The sequence below is a fragment of the Bubalus kerabau genome, chromosome 3 (assembly GCF_029407905.1).
Source record: "Bubalus kerabau isolate K-KA32 ecotype Philippines breed swamp buffalo chromosome 3, PCC_UOA_SB_1v2, whole genome shotgun sequence".
Taxonomy (NCBI): Eukaryota; Metazoa; Chordata; class Mammalia; order Artiodactyla; family Bovidae; genus Bubalus; species Bubalus kerabau.
In genome coordinates, this window is record NC_073626.1 from 187,877,119 (window position 1) to 187,892,914 (window position 15,796).

At 57.9% G+C, this 15,796-nt stretch overlaps 1 protein-coding gene across 3 annotated transcripts in view; it reads right to left on the bottom strand.

Moving 5' to 3' along the window:
• The window catches only part of PAX7 (paired box 7), a 106,852-nt gene extending 97,785 nt beyond the window's left edge, over positions 1-9,067 (bottom strand). Inside the window, exons 1-4 of one of the 3 annotated variants that reach the window (XM_055574316.1) lie at positions 8,800-9,067; positions 6,053-6,288; positions 5,359-5,485; positions 4,042-4,176 (exon numbers count right to left, since the gene is read on the bottom strand). In XM_055574316.1, the coding sequence (XP_055430291.1) occupies positions 4,042-4,176; positions 5,359-5,485; positions 6,053-6,288; positions 8,800-8,884 (583 nt within the window). In that variant the 5' untranslated portion in view covers positions 8,885-9,067. Of the gene's footprint in view, positions 1-4,041; positions 4,177-5,358; positions 5,489-6,052; positions 6,289-8,799 lie in introns of all 3 variants that reach the window. The other 2 variants (XM_055574317.1, XM_055574315.1) reach the window with 2 other exon arrangements.
• Positions 9,068-15,796: the final 6,729 nt, after the last annotated feature.

Genomic DNA, 15,796 nt, shown 5'->3' on the forward strand with positions numbered 1-15,796 from the left:
GAGGAGGGAACTTGTTGGTTTAAATCAATGCAGATTGTTTCTTGATAAATGGACTCTTCGACCCCTCCCTGGCTCGCTCTTCCAAGGGCCCCTCTCCCTGGGGGCCCCTCCCTCCCCTTTCCCCTTCTCGCTTATCCAGTAAACAATGCCCCTTCCAGGTGTGAAGCCGAAAAAACGGTGTGGGCTGAGGGGAGCCCTGCCCCCCTCCCGCTATTCATTCGCTCCCCCGGAGCCTAATTAAATTTGGCAGGTCCTTGTACACACAATCAAAACAGCTTCCTCCGGTGTAGCAAACGACCGAAAACCGCATTAGCAGATATCGCTGCTGCCAAATTAAATTGTTTCCCACCTCCTTTTACAAGTGTCTAAAACCGAGACTTCGGGCTCTCCCCTCCTTCCCTGTCCTTCTCCGTCATTTCTCACTCCACACCTGTAAGTCTGCTGCTTTAAAAATGAATTAAGGAAGAACGCAAAGAAATACAAATCTGCCTCTCACACACACCCTTGGCCCCCCACTTCAGATGTCAACAGATTCTCAGATGGACTTCGCCCCCTCTCCGCGGGAGAATGCACACTCTTCTTTTTAATCTTGTGACTTTTCCCCCTTATTTCATATTAATTGTGACCCAGCTGGGCTTTCTACCCTAGAGACCAACCGCGCGGTCTGATCTGGTCAGTTTCAGCCTAAACTTGTCAGATGCAAGAGGCCTCCTCCTGATTAGTACCTCTGTCACTCTTTTTGTAAATAATTTCTTCACACCCACTCCCTCGGCTCTCACAGAAGGACGGTTTGACTCTGCAAACCCCTATCAAATTTCCCACAAGCATCTCCCTGGACTCAGGTTGGGAAAATCTTTTTCTTTCCTCGTCCCTCCTCAAATCCTTTTCCAGGCGGTCCCTGCCTGGGTCTGCCCTGATTCTCCTCGGAGAAGGGGTGAGGAGGAGAGAGGCCAAGTGGCTGAGGGCAAGGAACCTTTCCAGGTGTGCTGAGTGTGGCCGGAGCCCCTATCCACAGTGGTCTGAGAATTCTCACAACCAACAATCCTAATAACTCAGTCTTAACAAGGATAAGAGCAAAAAAAAAAAAAAATATGAACAGCCTCATGAATATCAGCCCAAGGGGAGCAGGAGTGAGCTGTTCAGAGATGAAAGTGCACAGAAATAAAAGCTCAATTTAATCTGCTTTAAAACCCTTCAACTTAACGTTTGTGCTTCAAACTCTGAGAGTGAGGACTGATTGCGGATAAATAGTTTCTTACCATGCCTGGAAGCTATTACACCCCTCTCCAACACAGTTTCCTATTCAGCAGTCCCAGTTTTCATTACCAGCTCTAATAAGTCTTAACATTATTAAATGCCAAGCGGACGATAGGAAAAAACGGACTCAGGGAGGGATCTCTCTTTAGCGCTTAAAGAGGAGAGCTCTTAAACCCCTTCTTGGGCGACTCCCCGCCATGAGAGGGGCAACCCCCGGAGAAAGCATTTGTCAAGAGCAAGAAGCCAAAACAAAGTTTGTGGGTGTGTACCCCTCCCCCTGCTCTGCCCAAGGGGATCTCTGCCTCTCCCCACCTGGCCCACTTGGGTGGAGGTTGGGAGGTCTTTTCACCTTTAACTTGGCCATGAAACTGACACCTGGGGCCTGGGAGAGAGATGAGAGTTTCCAACTGGGTGGTTCAGCAGGATGCCAGTCCCTGGCCAAGGTACTCGAATCCAGAGCTGATAAGACACCCTTTGTCCACAGATGGAAAGACAGCCCCCTGTCTTCCCCACTCTCACATCATCCATTCCGCCCGTCTGCGATCGCACCACACATCCACGCAGAATCCCACGATTCCATTCCAAAGTCCGGTGGGCAGACAGCCACCCTGAGACACAGGCACTTTCACAGCCATCCAGCTCCCAGCCACGGGGCGCCGCACGCCCACTGTCACTCCAAAACCACACAGCCTGCTGGACGCCGGGCCCACCACTTTCGTTTCATTTCTGCAACTCCGCTCCTAGACTCCCAGAGCGCCAGGACTCTGCAACTGCCAGCCTCCTCCTGAAACCCTCGGGGACCTGGAACTTCCCGGTTCCACTCAGGGAAAACCTCTGTCCAGCGAAACTGCTTGTCCGCTGGTTCTGGAAGCCAGGTCAGCACTAGAAACCCCTGGATTCCTTTGAGCCAAAAGCATCGTCAGACCGGACTTCCTACCCTCTTCCTTCCTTTCTCTTCCGTCTCAGGAGAAATGTATCTGTTGTGCTTCCTCACAGACTGAACTGGACATTCCCCTGCTGCACACACACATATACACCTTAAAGTCTCTCCGAACAAAACCAAGCCTCCTCTTCCCTCCCAGGGTACCTCTCAGAAGATGCGTCTGCTGTGCTGTATTTGGCCAGGAAAGATTATTCGAGTTCTCTGTCCCCTCCCAGCCCCCCACAAAGGAAGTACAACTAAGTCCCTTTTTATTCCAAACTGAAACATGGAGTGGGTCCCCACGCAGGGGTCCCGGGCTGCCTCCTCCCAGCCAGGGGCTGCTTGGCAGGCATCCCCCTCCCCGCCGCAGACCCCAGGCCCTCCGCAGGCCCGGCACAGCGGGGTGCCGGGCACAGCCCGCTCCCTTTCTTTCCTGCCCTTTTGTCCCGGTGGGACTGGGCTCTACCAGGGGCCCTGAATGTCAATAGCCCGCCCCTTCCCCAGCCCCAGCCTGCTCTCACACTGGGCTGCCCCTGCTCCCCCCTCCCCTCTTAGACCAGGCCTGTGGGGGCTGGGCCTCGCTGGGACTTGTCTTTGGAAGCGGGGCTTTGTCTGTGAAGTTCATCTTCAAGGTTGGGAGAGACTACTGAAAACCAGAGGGAGACCTGGGTATAAGTTCCAGGGAGGCGAGGAGAGGACAACCTCAGTAACCCCTTGGACGGAAACTCAAACAGAACTGTGCGCTTGAACAAGTTTCGGGGTTCAAGACACTCCTCCCCCACTTTTTCCAAAGCCACTTTTTTTTTTTTTAGAGGTTATTTAGAGGTTTGCCTGCTGCCTCCCTGCGTTGTGTGTCTGGGGGTTTAGCTTCTTTCCCCGGTCCAGGTCCATCTTTGTGACTTTGGGTCTTACGTTTTTCTTTCTTTTTCCACGCCCTCCCTACCCCCACCCCTACCCCCACCCCCACCCCCGAAGCACACTGACCAAGTCTCAAGGAGACCTAGGGAGGCAGTGGTGATGGGGAAGGACTTTCCTTTCTCCTGAAAATAACCCGTCAGTAAACAAAAGCACATCCCCCTTTCCTGGGCGTGCAGGCGCTTACAAGAGAAATGCCTTCCCTAGCTCATCTCCAAAATACAGCCCCGCTAAAAGCGGGGAGAGGGCGTGGTGGAGCCCTAAACTCTCCCTCCCACGGGGACCCCCCGCCCCGACCCTGGGCATCTGGGAACCTGGCCTCCACCCCTGGGCCCACCGGCGCGTGCCCGAGAGGAGAGCGCCTTAAAAATGTCCGCTTCTGCCTCCGCGCTGTCTGTGCGGCCCTGGCGTCGCGGGTCGGAGAGTGAGGCGGCGGCCCACGCGGCCCGCGCTAATTTTTATTGATTGCAGCGGTCAGTCAACTGTCAGGCGGGGTTTCAAGGGACCATTTAAAGAGCGTGTGCGGGTCTGGTTAACAAATTCATTTAGGGAGCCGCGGGCCGGCTCCTCCTTCTTCGCCCCCCGCCCCTTTGCCCAAGTTTCCTATAAATAATAGATCGACACCGGGACTACCAGCCAAAACGCCGGCCCCGGAGGACGCACGGCCCGGAGCCCTCGGCTGGAGGGGGCGCGTCAGGGTGCGCGGTTGGCGGCCCCCGGAGCCCCCACGTGCTGCCGGGGTCCCCGGGGACGGCTGGACCCCGCTCCACCGCGCAACGGCGTCGCGGGAGCCACTCCCGGGCGCACCGAGGGGGCGCTCCCCGCACACCCCGACAGGCTCTCGTTCCGCCCGCCGGTCCGGTGGGACGGCGCCGCCACTGGCCCGCACGCTGGCGCACGAGGAGCCCCGCGGGCTCGGGCGTTCCCGGCCCCGGGCGGCCCCCTACCTTTGTCGCCCAGGATGCCGTCGATGCTGTGCTTGGCTTTCTTCTCGCCGTCCTCCTCCTTCTTGTCCGCTTCGTCCTCCTCCTCCTTCTTCCCGAACTTGATTCTGAGCACTCGGCTAATCGAACTCACTAAACCTCAGAAATTCAAAGGCAAAAGAGCGGGTATAAGTCGTTGGGGCCTCGGAGGCCGGCCGCCTGGGGCGCTGGGAGAAGTCACGAAGCGCGTTTCCCCCCTAAACACACTCAGGGGGACCCACACCCACCCCAGCCCTGTCGCAGGTAAACACCTACACTTACTGGGAGGCACAGGTACGGTCACCCACGTGGAGACTCACCGGGCCGGACCCCCCAAGGCTGCGACAGAGGCCCCCCTAGTGCCACCCTGCCACGCCTGTGCACGCCTGGACTTTGCACTATCACATACCCTCAGTCAGTCGGTCAGTGAGAGTCGTTCAGGCATGTCTGACCCTCTGCGACCCCGTGGACTATGCAGTCCACAGAAGTCTCCAGTACAGGATACTGGAGTGGGGAGCCTTGCCCTTCTCCAGGGGATCTTCCCAACCCAGGGATCGAACCCCGCTCTCCCGCATGGCAGGCGGATTCTTTACCAGCTGAGCCACCAGGAAAGCCTGAGAACACTGGAGTGGGTAGCCTACCTTCCCCTAGACGCGCTCATACCCACCCTCCAGGACCTTCCTGGAGCCCTTCCAGCCCGATCGCTGCTCCCCACACTCAGATGTGCATCCCAGTGGAACGCCTGAATGCTCAGGTACACACACATATACACCTGGGGGCACCTTCCCACCCGCAGGCAGCAAGATCCAGGGCCTCCACACTTGGGACCCACTGGTGGCTGGGGTCAGCAACAGCACAGAAATGGTGACTCGGAGAAAGAAGTCCAGGGAGCTTGTGACCAACCCTTCTAGGATGGACTCAGCCCTGTAGGCCATTCTCTGCGAAGGCCCCTAGGGAACGTCCCTTGTTATCCAACTTCGTAACTTTCTGCTCAACTCCTTCCTCCCCCCTCCCTTCCTTCCTCCCTTCCTTCCTTCTGCTCCTCTCTCCTTTCCTAACTTCTTTTCCTCCCTTTTTCCCTGCTCCCATCTTCCTTTCGGTTTTAACTCCCTCCTGTGACCTGCCTCCTTTGCGCTCTGGCTCTTTTTCTCCCAGCTTTTCTCCAAGTTCCCTGGCTTCCATCACCTCCCCTTGCCCCTCAGTCCCAGCCTCACATGGCCCAAGCCCCGGCCCTGGTGACTTGGAGAAAGAACACACAGGGTGAGGACTGGACGCGCTCTGCGGGCTCAGCTGCCTTCTCACCTGAGGGCACGGTGCTGCGGTCGCAGTGCCCGTCCTTCAGCAGTCGGTCTCGGATCTCCCAGCTAAACATGCCCGGGTTTTCCCTCTTGTACTCCTCGATCTTTTTCTCCACGTCCGGAGTCGCCACCTGCTTCAGAGGTGGAGGTGGGAGAGTCGGAGTGGAAAGATGGGGTGGGGGGAGGGAGACACTTTTAATATCAACCTCCCAGGAGCCCCAGGGCCAGGCTGATGGCTCTGGTCACCATGCCTCCATTCTGAGATTGGCTTCATCCTTTCCAGAAACCTGTTCCTGGCTCCCAGGAAGGCTGCTGGGGTTGGGGAATGTAGAATAGGATAGGTAATAAACTAGAAACCTAATTAGGACCCCCCTTCTCCGCCACCACTATTCCAGGCAAGACTGAAGGAAGATTTCCCTCATTTGGGATGGCAACGGGGTTCTGGGCAGATGTAGGGACAACACAGGAATGACTCACTGGCCTTTTGGGAAATCTGGACCCCCAGTTATCCCCATCTTTGAGAAATTCAAATAATGGAGGAGGTCTGGGTGTGGGGACCTTCTTCCATTGTACTGCCCATAGGTAGCATGTAGACTGACTCCCTACTGCTACGGGATGGCACAGGGGAGAGAGGGGCTCCAGCCAGGACCCCCAGCCACGGGAAGGCTGGCTGTCAGCTCTGCGGCACAGACACTCACTCTGGGCTTGCTGCCGCCGATGGCCCCAGGCCGGATGGACCCGGTCTCCTGGTAGCGGCAGAGGATCTTGGAGACGCAGCCGTGGGAGACGCGCAGCTGGCGAGAGATGACGCAGGGCCGGATGCCGTGGTGGGCCATCTCCACGATCTTGTGGCGGATGTGGTTAGGCAGGGGTCGCCCATTGATGAAGACCCCACCCAGCTGATTGACCCGGCCTTGGCCAAGCGGGGTGGACACTGGAGAGGGAAGGGGGAGATGAGGAAGAAGAGAGACATGGGGTGAGGATGGGGATACTGAGTACCGCCCTTTGGACTTCAGTTTTGTTTGAGCTCCAAGACCCCTGCAAACAGATCTCCGTCCCCCACATTTGAAGCTGCGGCAGTTCAGATGTCAGGGGGAAAGCTGCCATGAAGCCCAGGGAAGGCCCAGCAGGGATGGGGAGAGTGGTCAGGGCTGGCTGCCAGAGTCCTCCCAGATGGCGCGAGTCCCCAGTCCTGCCACACTACGGGGGATGAGGATACACCTGGGGGATCTGTGTCTGAGAAGGGGAGGGAGAGACGCAGAGGGGAGAGCCTAGAGACCGGTGGAGCCTGGGTACTCGAACTGATGGCTCTCTGGACTGGCAGCTTGGGCGGAGGGTCTGCTTGCCTTCTAGAGACGCTGATAACCGGTGAGATGGGGCCCATCTGGTCGGTTCCATGCTCTAAGTGGTCAAGTCTGATCCGTTTGATATTGGCCCTGGAAAGGCTGGTTGATTATTAGTATTTACAGCTCTGGCTTGTGCAACAGAACTGTCCTACCCATAACTGGATGGTCGAGGCACAGCAGAGGGACCCGCCACAGAAAGCTGTTGGCTGCTGCCCCCGGGGGCTCCTGGCTGCCCCTCGAGGGACTCCCCTTCCTTCCAACCCCTCTCGCAGTTCAGATTTCGTTTGGGGATGATTTGGGGGTGATCTGCTCCACTGTCAGCAAGCGGCTAAATCAAATACTCATTCGGCCTCAGACACCCATGAACTGTTCCTGCAGGTTCGAAGAGGCCGGTGCACAGATGGGCCAGAGTCCCTTCTGGGAACCAGGAAGACAGAAGCCCGTCGCCGTGTGAGCCGGGGAGGGGAGCATGCGGAGGAAGCTTTAATGCACAGTCCACACAATTTCTTCCCAGAAGGTTGGGGGTGGGGGGGACACCCGGTGCACTAATCCAGCCTCGATCCCCCCAATTTGGGGACTCGGCGGCTGCGGAGATCTGGTAGATTAGAACGATTTCACAGCCCCGGGAGTGGAGGGAGCTGACAGTGTAATTGGAAGAAAGGAGGCGAGCAGAGGTTCGGTAGCTGAGCTGTTCCTACCGCCTCCTCCCCTCGCTCTGCCGTTCCCCCCGCCCCCGGAAAAGTGGGTGCCTGAAGCCACCCTCGGATTTAATCAGAAATCGTGCGTCGCCAAGTCAGAGTCACTCGGTCTGCGTGGCGGGATATGCCATTAGCGCTGGAGAGCTCTCGAGCGCCCAACTTTATATTCAAGAGCCTCTTTAGCGACCGGCACTCGGCTCTCCTCAGTATTCTCCGTCATGTTGGGCAAATATTGTCCTAATCCGCTGCGCGGCCGCGGCCGCCTGTTTTACTTGCATTCGCTACAAGAGAGCGCTGCGACAAATCCCCGGGCCGGCGCGCTCTCCCGCCTGCGTGGCTGCTCGCGCGCACTTGATCACGGAGCCGCTCTCATCGCCGCGGTCTAATTCCGGGGCCCGCGCCGTCTAGCTGCCGGAGGGACACCTCCCTCCCCGGATCGCAGGCTGCCTGCCCGTCCTTCCCCTCCTTGCCTTGTTTCCCCTCCTCGCGCACAAGTGGCTCATACAATCATAAGAAGAGTAATTAAAAAATAAAAGTCGCACCTATCTCTAACCACGTCTGACATCCTGGGCTACCTACCCCCAGAAGCCAAGGGATCCCTCAGTTGACAGGTCGAAGGCCTAATATTAGTTTAAAAAGAAAACAAAACAAGAACGCAGGAAATGGTCTCGGTGCGCTCCAGCCCTTGCTGGAGCCAAGAACCGGTTCACCCCCGCCAGTCCCTTCGGCTCATCCCCGGTGCTGGATGTTTAGGGAGGAGACCTTAGAAAACTAACACTCTCCCCTTGTCTGGGCATTTCCGTGCCCTCTCCCCGTCTTGAGGTCTCTCCCGAGGGATTTCTAGAGTTCGGAAGCCCGAGTGGAAAGTTTCCGGGGGGCGGAAACCGTTACTGCTTATTATTTCACATTAGTTTGTTTCCAGGCTCGAAGGCGAGGTCCTAGTAAAGACATATAAAACATCACACCCTCTTGGTATTTCGAAATAAAAGGGATTGTTAGAACAATTCAAAACAAGAGTAGAAAGCCCCGTAGCTGGCAGGACACAGGGGAGCCGAGAAAGTATTAGGTGGAAAGTATCTGAAAATAGTGGAATGAGTTGAGATCCACTAGGACTTGAAATTGACTAGGAGTCGAGATCGACTCGGAGTTCAGCCTGGCGGGGAAAGGCCGCAACCCAGGACCCGTGATGCTGGGGCTGCTGGTCGGTGAAACCCACGCGGAGACGGACGAGTGTGGGTCCCCAGAAACTTCCTGGGTCGGGCGCCGGGACTCGGACTCAAAAGCGAACGGAACCACCCGGCTGCCCCCTTGCTAGCGTCGCCACGACCCCGCGAAGATTGCCACCTCCCCGAGGACTCGGAGGCCCGGGCGGAGGAGGGAGGCCACCCCGGGCGCTCTTACCTTCCAGGGGAAACCCCGTTCGAGGGTAGTTCTGCCCGGGAGCCGGCCGCACCATCCTGGGTACCGTGCCGGGGAGCGCCGCCATTCTTCGCGCACGCCGGCGGCAGGTCCCGAGTCGGCGAATACCGCTTCCCGTCCGCTCCCCTTCCCCCTGCCGCGATCTCTTTCTTTCCTCTTCTTCTTCGTCTCCTTTTTTTTTTTTAAACCTCCTCCCCCTCCCCTCGGCAAACACTCCCCACCCCTCACCCCCGGCAGCAGCCGCTCGCGTCCAGAAGCTGGGGAGGGCGGGGTGGGGGTGAGGTTGGGGGGCGGAGGTCGGGAGGCTGGGGAAAGAGGGGAGGTGGCGACGAGGAAGTTCAAACAAACAAACACAGCCACCCCGAGGCCTCCTCTGCCCGCCCCGCTAGGCCAGAAGTTGTGCGGGCGGATGCGCGGGGCAGCAGCGGGGCCCGCGGCCTGGACACCGAACGAGGCTGGCGGGGGTGGTGGGGGGATCGGGGCCGGAGTCCAGGCCCCCAGCCTCGGACTGGCGAGGGCCGCGCTCCCGCGCTGCGGGCCAAAGTTTCTGAGCCGAGCGGCTGCGGACTGGATTCCTGTTTCCGTATTTATTTATATATTTATCATCTCGCTCCCCCGCCCTCTCCTCTCCTGCTCTTCTCCACGCCTTCTTTCTCCGACCACACTCGCTCCTCGCGGACACGCCAGCTTTCACACTCCCGCCCCCCTCCCCGAAGATCTGGGGAGGGAAGAAGGAACCTCTTGGGTTGCGGGGGCCGAAGAGGGGGCGACAAGGGGGTGGCGGGGTCGGGGGCAGACGAGGGGAGGCGAGGGGAGAGCAATCCGCCGGGTAAGTTGCGCAGAAGTCCTGGTTGTAGCGCGCGCGGGAGGCGGCGGCGGCGGCGAATGGGACGTGATGGATTCGGACTTTTCTTTTATTCATGAGGAGGGCAGGGGGCCAGGGCGGAAGGCAGCCGAGGACCAATAACGAGAAGAAATCTACGAATTTATTTTTTTTCCCCTCTGTTTTTTAATCCTCGACTCACCTCGCTTTGGGGGGAGCATCTGAACCGCCCGTTAAAACAGAGGGAGCAAAGGGCGGGGGCGTGGTGGGGGCTGGGGGGGGGGCGAGGGAGAAGGCGAGGGGGCCCTCCAGTCCCGGTGTCTTCCCCTGACGGATGGGCCGGGTCGGCCGAGCCCACAGCCCCCCGGTCGCCCACAGCCCGGCTCTGCAGTCCGGCTGCATGGGAATGCCTGCCTCCCGTCGGTGGTTGCCTCGAATTCTCGCCTCAGCTCTAGCCTCCCAGAGTCGGAGCCCAGCTGGATCTCACGTCTTCTCCCTGGTCTCACTCACACACTCTGACATTTCTGCCATTGGGGTCCACCTGGAATTGACCTAGGTGACCTGGGGGTGGGGGTATGACTTTGTGAAACTGCCTCTGAGCCCCGGTGTCCTGTTCTTGCCCGGCCTCCTGCAGCTCTGGGAAGCCCAGAAGGATGGCGGGGTCTGGGGCTCGGAAAGCTCAATGCTCAGTGTTAGGGACCCACCCCCTCCTCCCCTCTCCTCCCGGCCCCCCAGCCCTCACCCATCTCCAGCCAGGATTAAACTCCTGCCCCTGTTCAGGCCACACCCAGAAGCCCTCTCCAGCAGGTACTTCGCTGCCTTGAGGCGACCCGCAAGGAGGTGCCCAGGATCTGGGGGTCCAAAGGGCTGGGACGTGGGGGGGAGGGTACCCCCCCCCCCCCGAGAACCCCAGTTCCGAGGTCCTCTGCTGGTGGGGGGGAGGGAGGCCCAGTTAATCACTGAGTGTGGGAGGGAGGTCCTGCCGTTCTGCACTCTCCCCACCTTCCCCAGGGCCGGAGTGACCGGACCCTTCTGCCAGGGGGATGCCGAGTCCTGGGGGCGAAACGCCCTCCCAGCGGGGCAGGACGCCACGACTGCGGGTCTTTTGTCTCCCCCGAGAAAGAGTGTCTCCGGCCCAGCGCTGGAGGCCAGATACAATAAAATAAACCCAGCCCCCAAACTCGCCCCCACCCCTAGCCTGCCCCCTGCCCGCCCTCTCCCCTTGCTGGGGTCAGCCCCCTCCGGGCATGGCCTGGGAGCCTCCTCAGGCTGGCCCCGTGCGCCCCCTCCCCTCCCCCTTGCCTCACCTGTGACCTTTGCCCCTCTAAGCCTGTGACAGCCTCCTTCCTTTCCCCTCTATTCCAGGACTGGGGGCTCCTCCGGCCAGAGGTGGGGGCGGTGGGTGGGGGAGACCCTTTAGAAATGGGGGCCTGCTGAAAAGCTGTTACACTCATGCCCTCCTTGGGGCCCCAGAATTGAGAGGGGAAGGCCAAGTAGCTTTAAAATTGGAAAGCCCCCCCCCCCCCCAGTCCCTTTAGGAAACCAAGGTGCCCGGCTGCCTGAGTTACAGGGGCCCTGCAAGGTTTTCTGTGACCCTTTCCTTTCTGGAGATGCTGCCCCACTGAGAGTAGATGCTTGCCCCCAAGAGAGATGAGAGGTGGCATTTTATGCCACAGTGTGTGAGTCTGGGGATGATGAGTCAGCCTTGAGTCCATCTCATCTCGCTGGAGGGTCTGGCCTGCCTTGACCTCCTGAGGTGGCTGCATACACACACACAGGTACACATACAGACATACCTATGTAACACACACACGCACACACACGCATTGTTCATCCATTCATGCGCCCATCAGTACTTTCCATCATGGTGAGGAAGCGTTTAAGCCTCCCCGCCTCTGCATGTGTGGCCACCCATGGTGTGGTCGGTGTGTCTGTGTGTGGACAGGTTTGTGTCCACATCTGTGTGTAGGTCTGCGGTGGGTGTGTGGGTGTGTGCCCACTCAGTGTGTGCTTCTAAGTGGGGGTCAGAGCCAGGGTTTAGGTTCTGCCTTCTCTTCCTTGTCCTAGCAAAGCTCTAAGCACCCATCAGGAAGGTGTGAGTCGGGATTTGGTCGATCCCCTGGGGTGAGAGAAGCCCTCCGGAGCGCGCTGAGCTCTGTCTCCCACTTCAGGGCCCCAACGTGGCTGTCAAGGATGTTGGAACCCCGGGCGGCCCACTCAGGGCCATCTAACTCTTGGCCTGGTCCCAGCCCTCTGCTGCTGCAGAAGACTCAGCGGGGTGGGTTCAGTCAATTGCAAGGGAGACCCCCCAGCCGGCGCCCCTAAACCTGGGCTGGCGGCTCCAACTCTGGGTTTCCGTGGCTGGGGGATCCCGTGGGCTCCCGCGGGGCAGGTGGAGGGGGAGAAAGAGGGGGGTGTCTGTTGGAATGAGCGTGGCCGTTCTCGCCTGTTGGAGACCAATTTCACAAATGATTTTTGCAACAATTAAGAAGTGTGTCGGGGTGAAATGGCGATTTCACATCCAGCAGGGGAAAAGGGGGGTGGTTCACCTGGGCTCGGGGGCGGCACCGCTGGACGGGGAGGGAACACTCCCCCTCCTCTTGGCCCTCCAGCCCCTCACCCCAGTCTCTCTTTCCCTGTTTCTTCCGCTCCTCTTCCGCTGTCCCTTTCACACACTTCTCTGCCCCTCCCTGCCCCCGCAGTCTGTGTCACGGGCTCCTCTGTCTTCCCCCAGTCCCCTCTCCTTTCCCCTTGGCCTTTCTGACTTCTCCCGGGCTATCTCCTCCCCGCCTCTGCCCGGTTTGTCCGCCGCGTCCCCCATAGCCGTGGTTTCCCGAAGTATGTATGGTCCTCCTTGGCTCTCTGAGCCTGAGTCCCAGGGCAGGGGGCCCTTTGGTTAGATGGGGATCCACAACGACCTTTGGGAAGACACCTTCCTCTGTTTGGCATCCACCTTAAACTCTCCAAAGGAGGTTGTCCAGGCCCGGCCCAGTGTGGTTGAACACCCCATTCCCTGCAGGAACCAGTGTCTCCCAGATGTTCTAAAGGCTTCAACAGTGGTTCTCTACTGCCACCTTGTCTGGTCTGAGAGCTCCTCCACCTCTTTATTAAGGGCCGCAACAAGGCTAAAATAAGGAATCCCCACTCCCCGCGTTCCCAAATGGAACCCTCCAACCCCAATTAAAAGGGGAAAGACAAAGGCCCAAGGGTTAGGGGCAAGACCTCAGGTTGACTTCAGCTGGGGAAGTTGGTCTTTGGCTGTGAATTGATGAGACGGTGAGATCAGTTGTGGCCACCACTGGGGCTCCTTTCCCGGGCCCCCAGGGGGCCAGGGGTCTCTCCCCAGCCCAAGGGAGAGGACACTCTTTCAGATCCCTGTGCAATGAGCACTTTTTGAAGGCGATTACCCAATAAATCTTCCTTTAAAGGATGATAAATCCACCTTGAAAACCAAGGGTTTTGATTTTGGCAGGGCCTTTTGCATTTTCTGAGGCTCCAGCCGAAGACGTCGACAAATGGAATTATTCAGTCTTCAAATGTTTGATAATGAGGGAGGTGGGGGCGGGGAGAGAAATGGAATATCCACGAACAAAGGCCCCTCCAGTGGCCACTCAGGGCTCTCTCCAGGTTCCTGAGGCCAGAATTACTCAGGGCCGTTGGAAGAGGCACCTTTCCCCCCTACTCCCCAGAATCTTTTATTATTTTTTTTCCTCTTAAGAAGGAACACTCTTCTCAGAGTGACCTTGAAATATTTGTCCAAACCCGAGGAAGAAGAAAAGGAAAATGGGGGTGTTTCTGGGCTTGACATTTTAATTTCCCCCAGAAAAAACGAATGGGGTGCCTTGGATTCCAGTTCCCAAGGTAAACAACGGCAACACACTCCTAAGGAGGCTTCTCCCAGGCCCGCTGTTCCTTCAGCTTCAGGCAGCCTCCTCCTTCCTTCCTTATTCCTGGGGCTCCGTCCTCCTCCACCTCCTCCTCCCCCTCTTCTTTCTCCTTATTCTCAGGCTGGTCCTGAGAGCCTCCTGAAAACTTGGAAGGAAAGGCAGTGAGGCCGAGACGCCTGGGCCCCTCACTGGCAGGGGCTTGGCCGCTGGGGCTGCCCCTCGTCCTGCTCTTCCGCCTCTGGACGTCCCTGTCTTGTCACCGCTTTCCCACTGACTTTCAGAAGTGCAGTCCCCCATATCTGTACACACCTGCCCTCCGCCCGTGAGTCTCTCTTTCCTTGCCGTTTCTGGGGTGGGCAAAGGACCTCCCCAGGAAGAGGAGAGGGTCCCTCCGATCGGGTCCCAGTGGCCTGAGAGGCGTGGAGTGGGTGCTGGTGACTGCGTGACAGAGTGTGTGTGTGAGGACAAGTGAGCTGAGTGCGTGTGTGAGAGCGCGTCGGGACGTCTGTATGTGGGCACGTGTGCCTCTGTGTGCGTGCACACACACAGATCCGAGGAGGTGGAAGTGAGTGTGCAACAGAAAGCCCTGTGCACTGGATCCACGGAGGAGCCTGGGGAGGGACATCTCCTCCCAAGCCCCTGGCTGCCTGAACAAAAGACCACGTGTCGGCTGAAGATGGGCTGCCGTCACTGACCGCTTCAGTTCATTTCTCCAAGTTCAACTTGCCCTGAGTCCAGCGTTAACGGGTTGTCTACCATGCTCAGACAGTTACCTTATCACAGCTGAGCATCTGTGGAACCGGCAAAGCGTTTTCATTAAACAAATCCAAAGGGGTTGGCGGCTGTCTGCTCCAGCCAGCCTGGAGCTTGTGGCTCTGCACACGTTCCAGGGAAGCCCACAAGCCCAGGGAAACTTTCCTTCCAGGACCCCAGGCCTTGGAGGGCTAGGGTGGGACCGGGCTGAGGAAGCAAACATCAGACGCTGCTGGGGTCCCACCTCAGATGGGCTTGTCGCTAAGGGGAAGCTGGTGGAATTGAGTTCCTGGGGTCCCCAGGGTTTCTCTGTCCTCTCCTGGAGAAGGCCCCTCCTCCGTCACATGGGGAGGGGTCTTCCTTCTCCTGGATGCAGGAGCACTTACTCTGTGTATTTCCTGGTGTCAACTAAGTTCCTTAGTGGATGTTCAGTAAATGCTCATTGGATAAATGGGTGGGTGAGTGAATGACTTTGGCACAAGCAGGGTGTCTGGCCTCGAGAAAAGGCTGGGAGGCCTGGGCTTGAATCTCGTGAGGCCAGTGATGTGTAGGGATATTGAACCTTTGGTGTGGCTTCTGTGCACCAAGGCTTTCTCAGTCTCTTGGAGCGTGAGAAGGGTGACTAGCCACACATGCAGAGAGAAGGAAGCCCAAATGGAGCTTGAAGCCTGGCTGATCCGTACCATCTTGAGCAGCAGTGGTGAGTTGGGTGCAAACACCCAGGCTAGCGTTTGATCTGCAGTGGGCACTCAGCGGGTGCCGGCTCCATTCCTTCCCGCTTCCTCCATACAGTTGGCCGCTGGGTTGCTTTTGCGTTTATCTCTGGGGCTGACCTAGAGCACAGGGTGCTCAAGAAAGGGCTAAACTGAGTGACCATGTTACTCTTTGACCATGAGCCCCAATGTGAGTAACCAGCAGTGTTGAACGGTAGCCCCGTGCCAGGCACTCAGGAAAGCCTGTTTAATCTGAAAGCCACTCCTGGTGGTAGATAGCAGCATCTGTATTGTACAGAGGGGGAAGCTGAGTTTCAAGGAGGTCCAAGGTCAGATTCTTTCCAGAGCTATTTTTCCTCTCTTCCCCAATGGCCTATTGGACGCCTGCTGACCTGGAGGGGCTCATCTGGTGTCATCTTTTTTGCCTTTTCAAATGAGTCGATCCTAAAGGAAACCAACCCTGAATATTTACTGGAAGGACTGATGCTGAAGTTAAAGCTCCAATACTTTGGTCACTGGCTGTGAAGAGCTGACTCATTGGAAAAGACCCTGATGCTGGGAAAGACTGAGGGCAGGAGGAGAAGGGGGTGGCAGAGGATGAGATGGCTGGATGGCATCACCGACTCAGTGGTCGTGAGTTTGGGCAAACTCCAGGAGACAGTGAAGGACAGGGAAGCCTGATGTGCTGAGTCCATAGGGTCTCAAACAGTCGGACATGACTTAGCGATTGAACAACAAAGGTCAAACTGAGACTGGTTCCAGGTCAAGGAGCCATCAGGTGAAAGGGAAAGCCTTGACTCTAA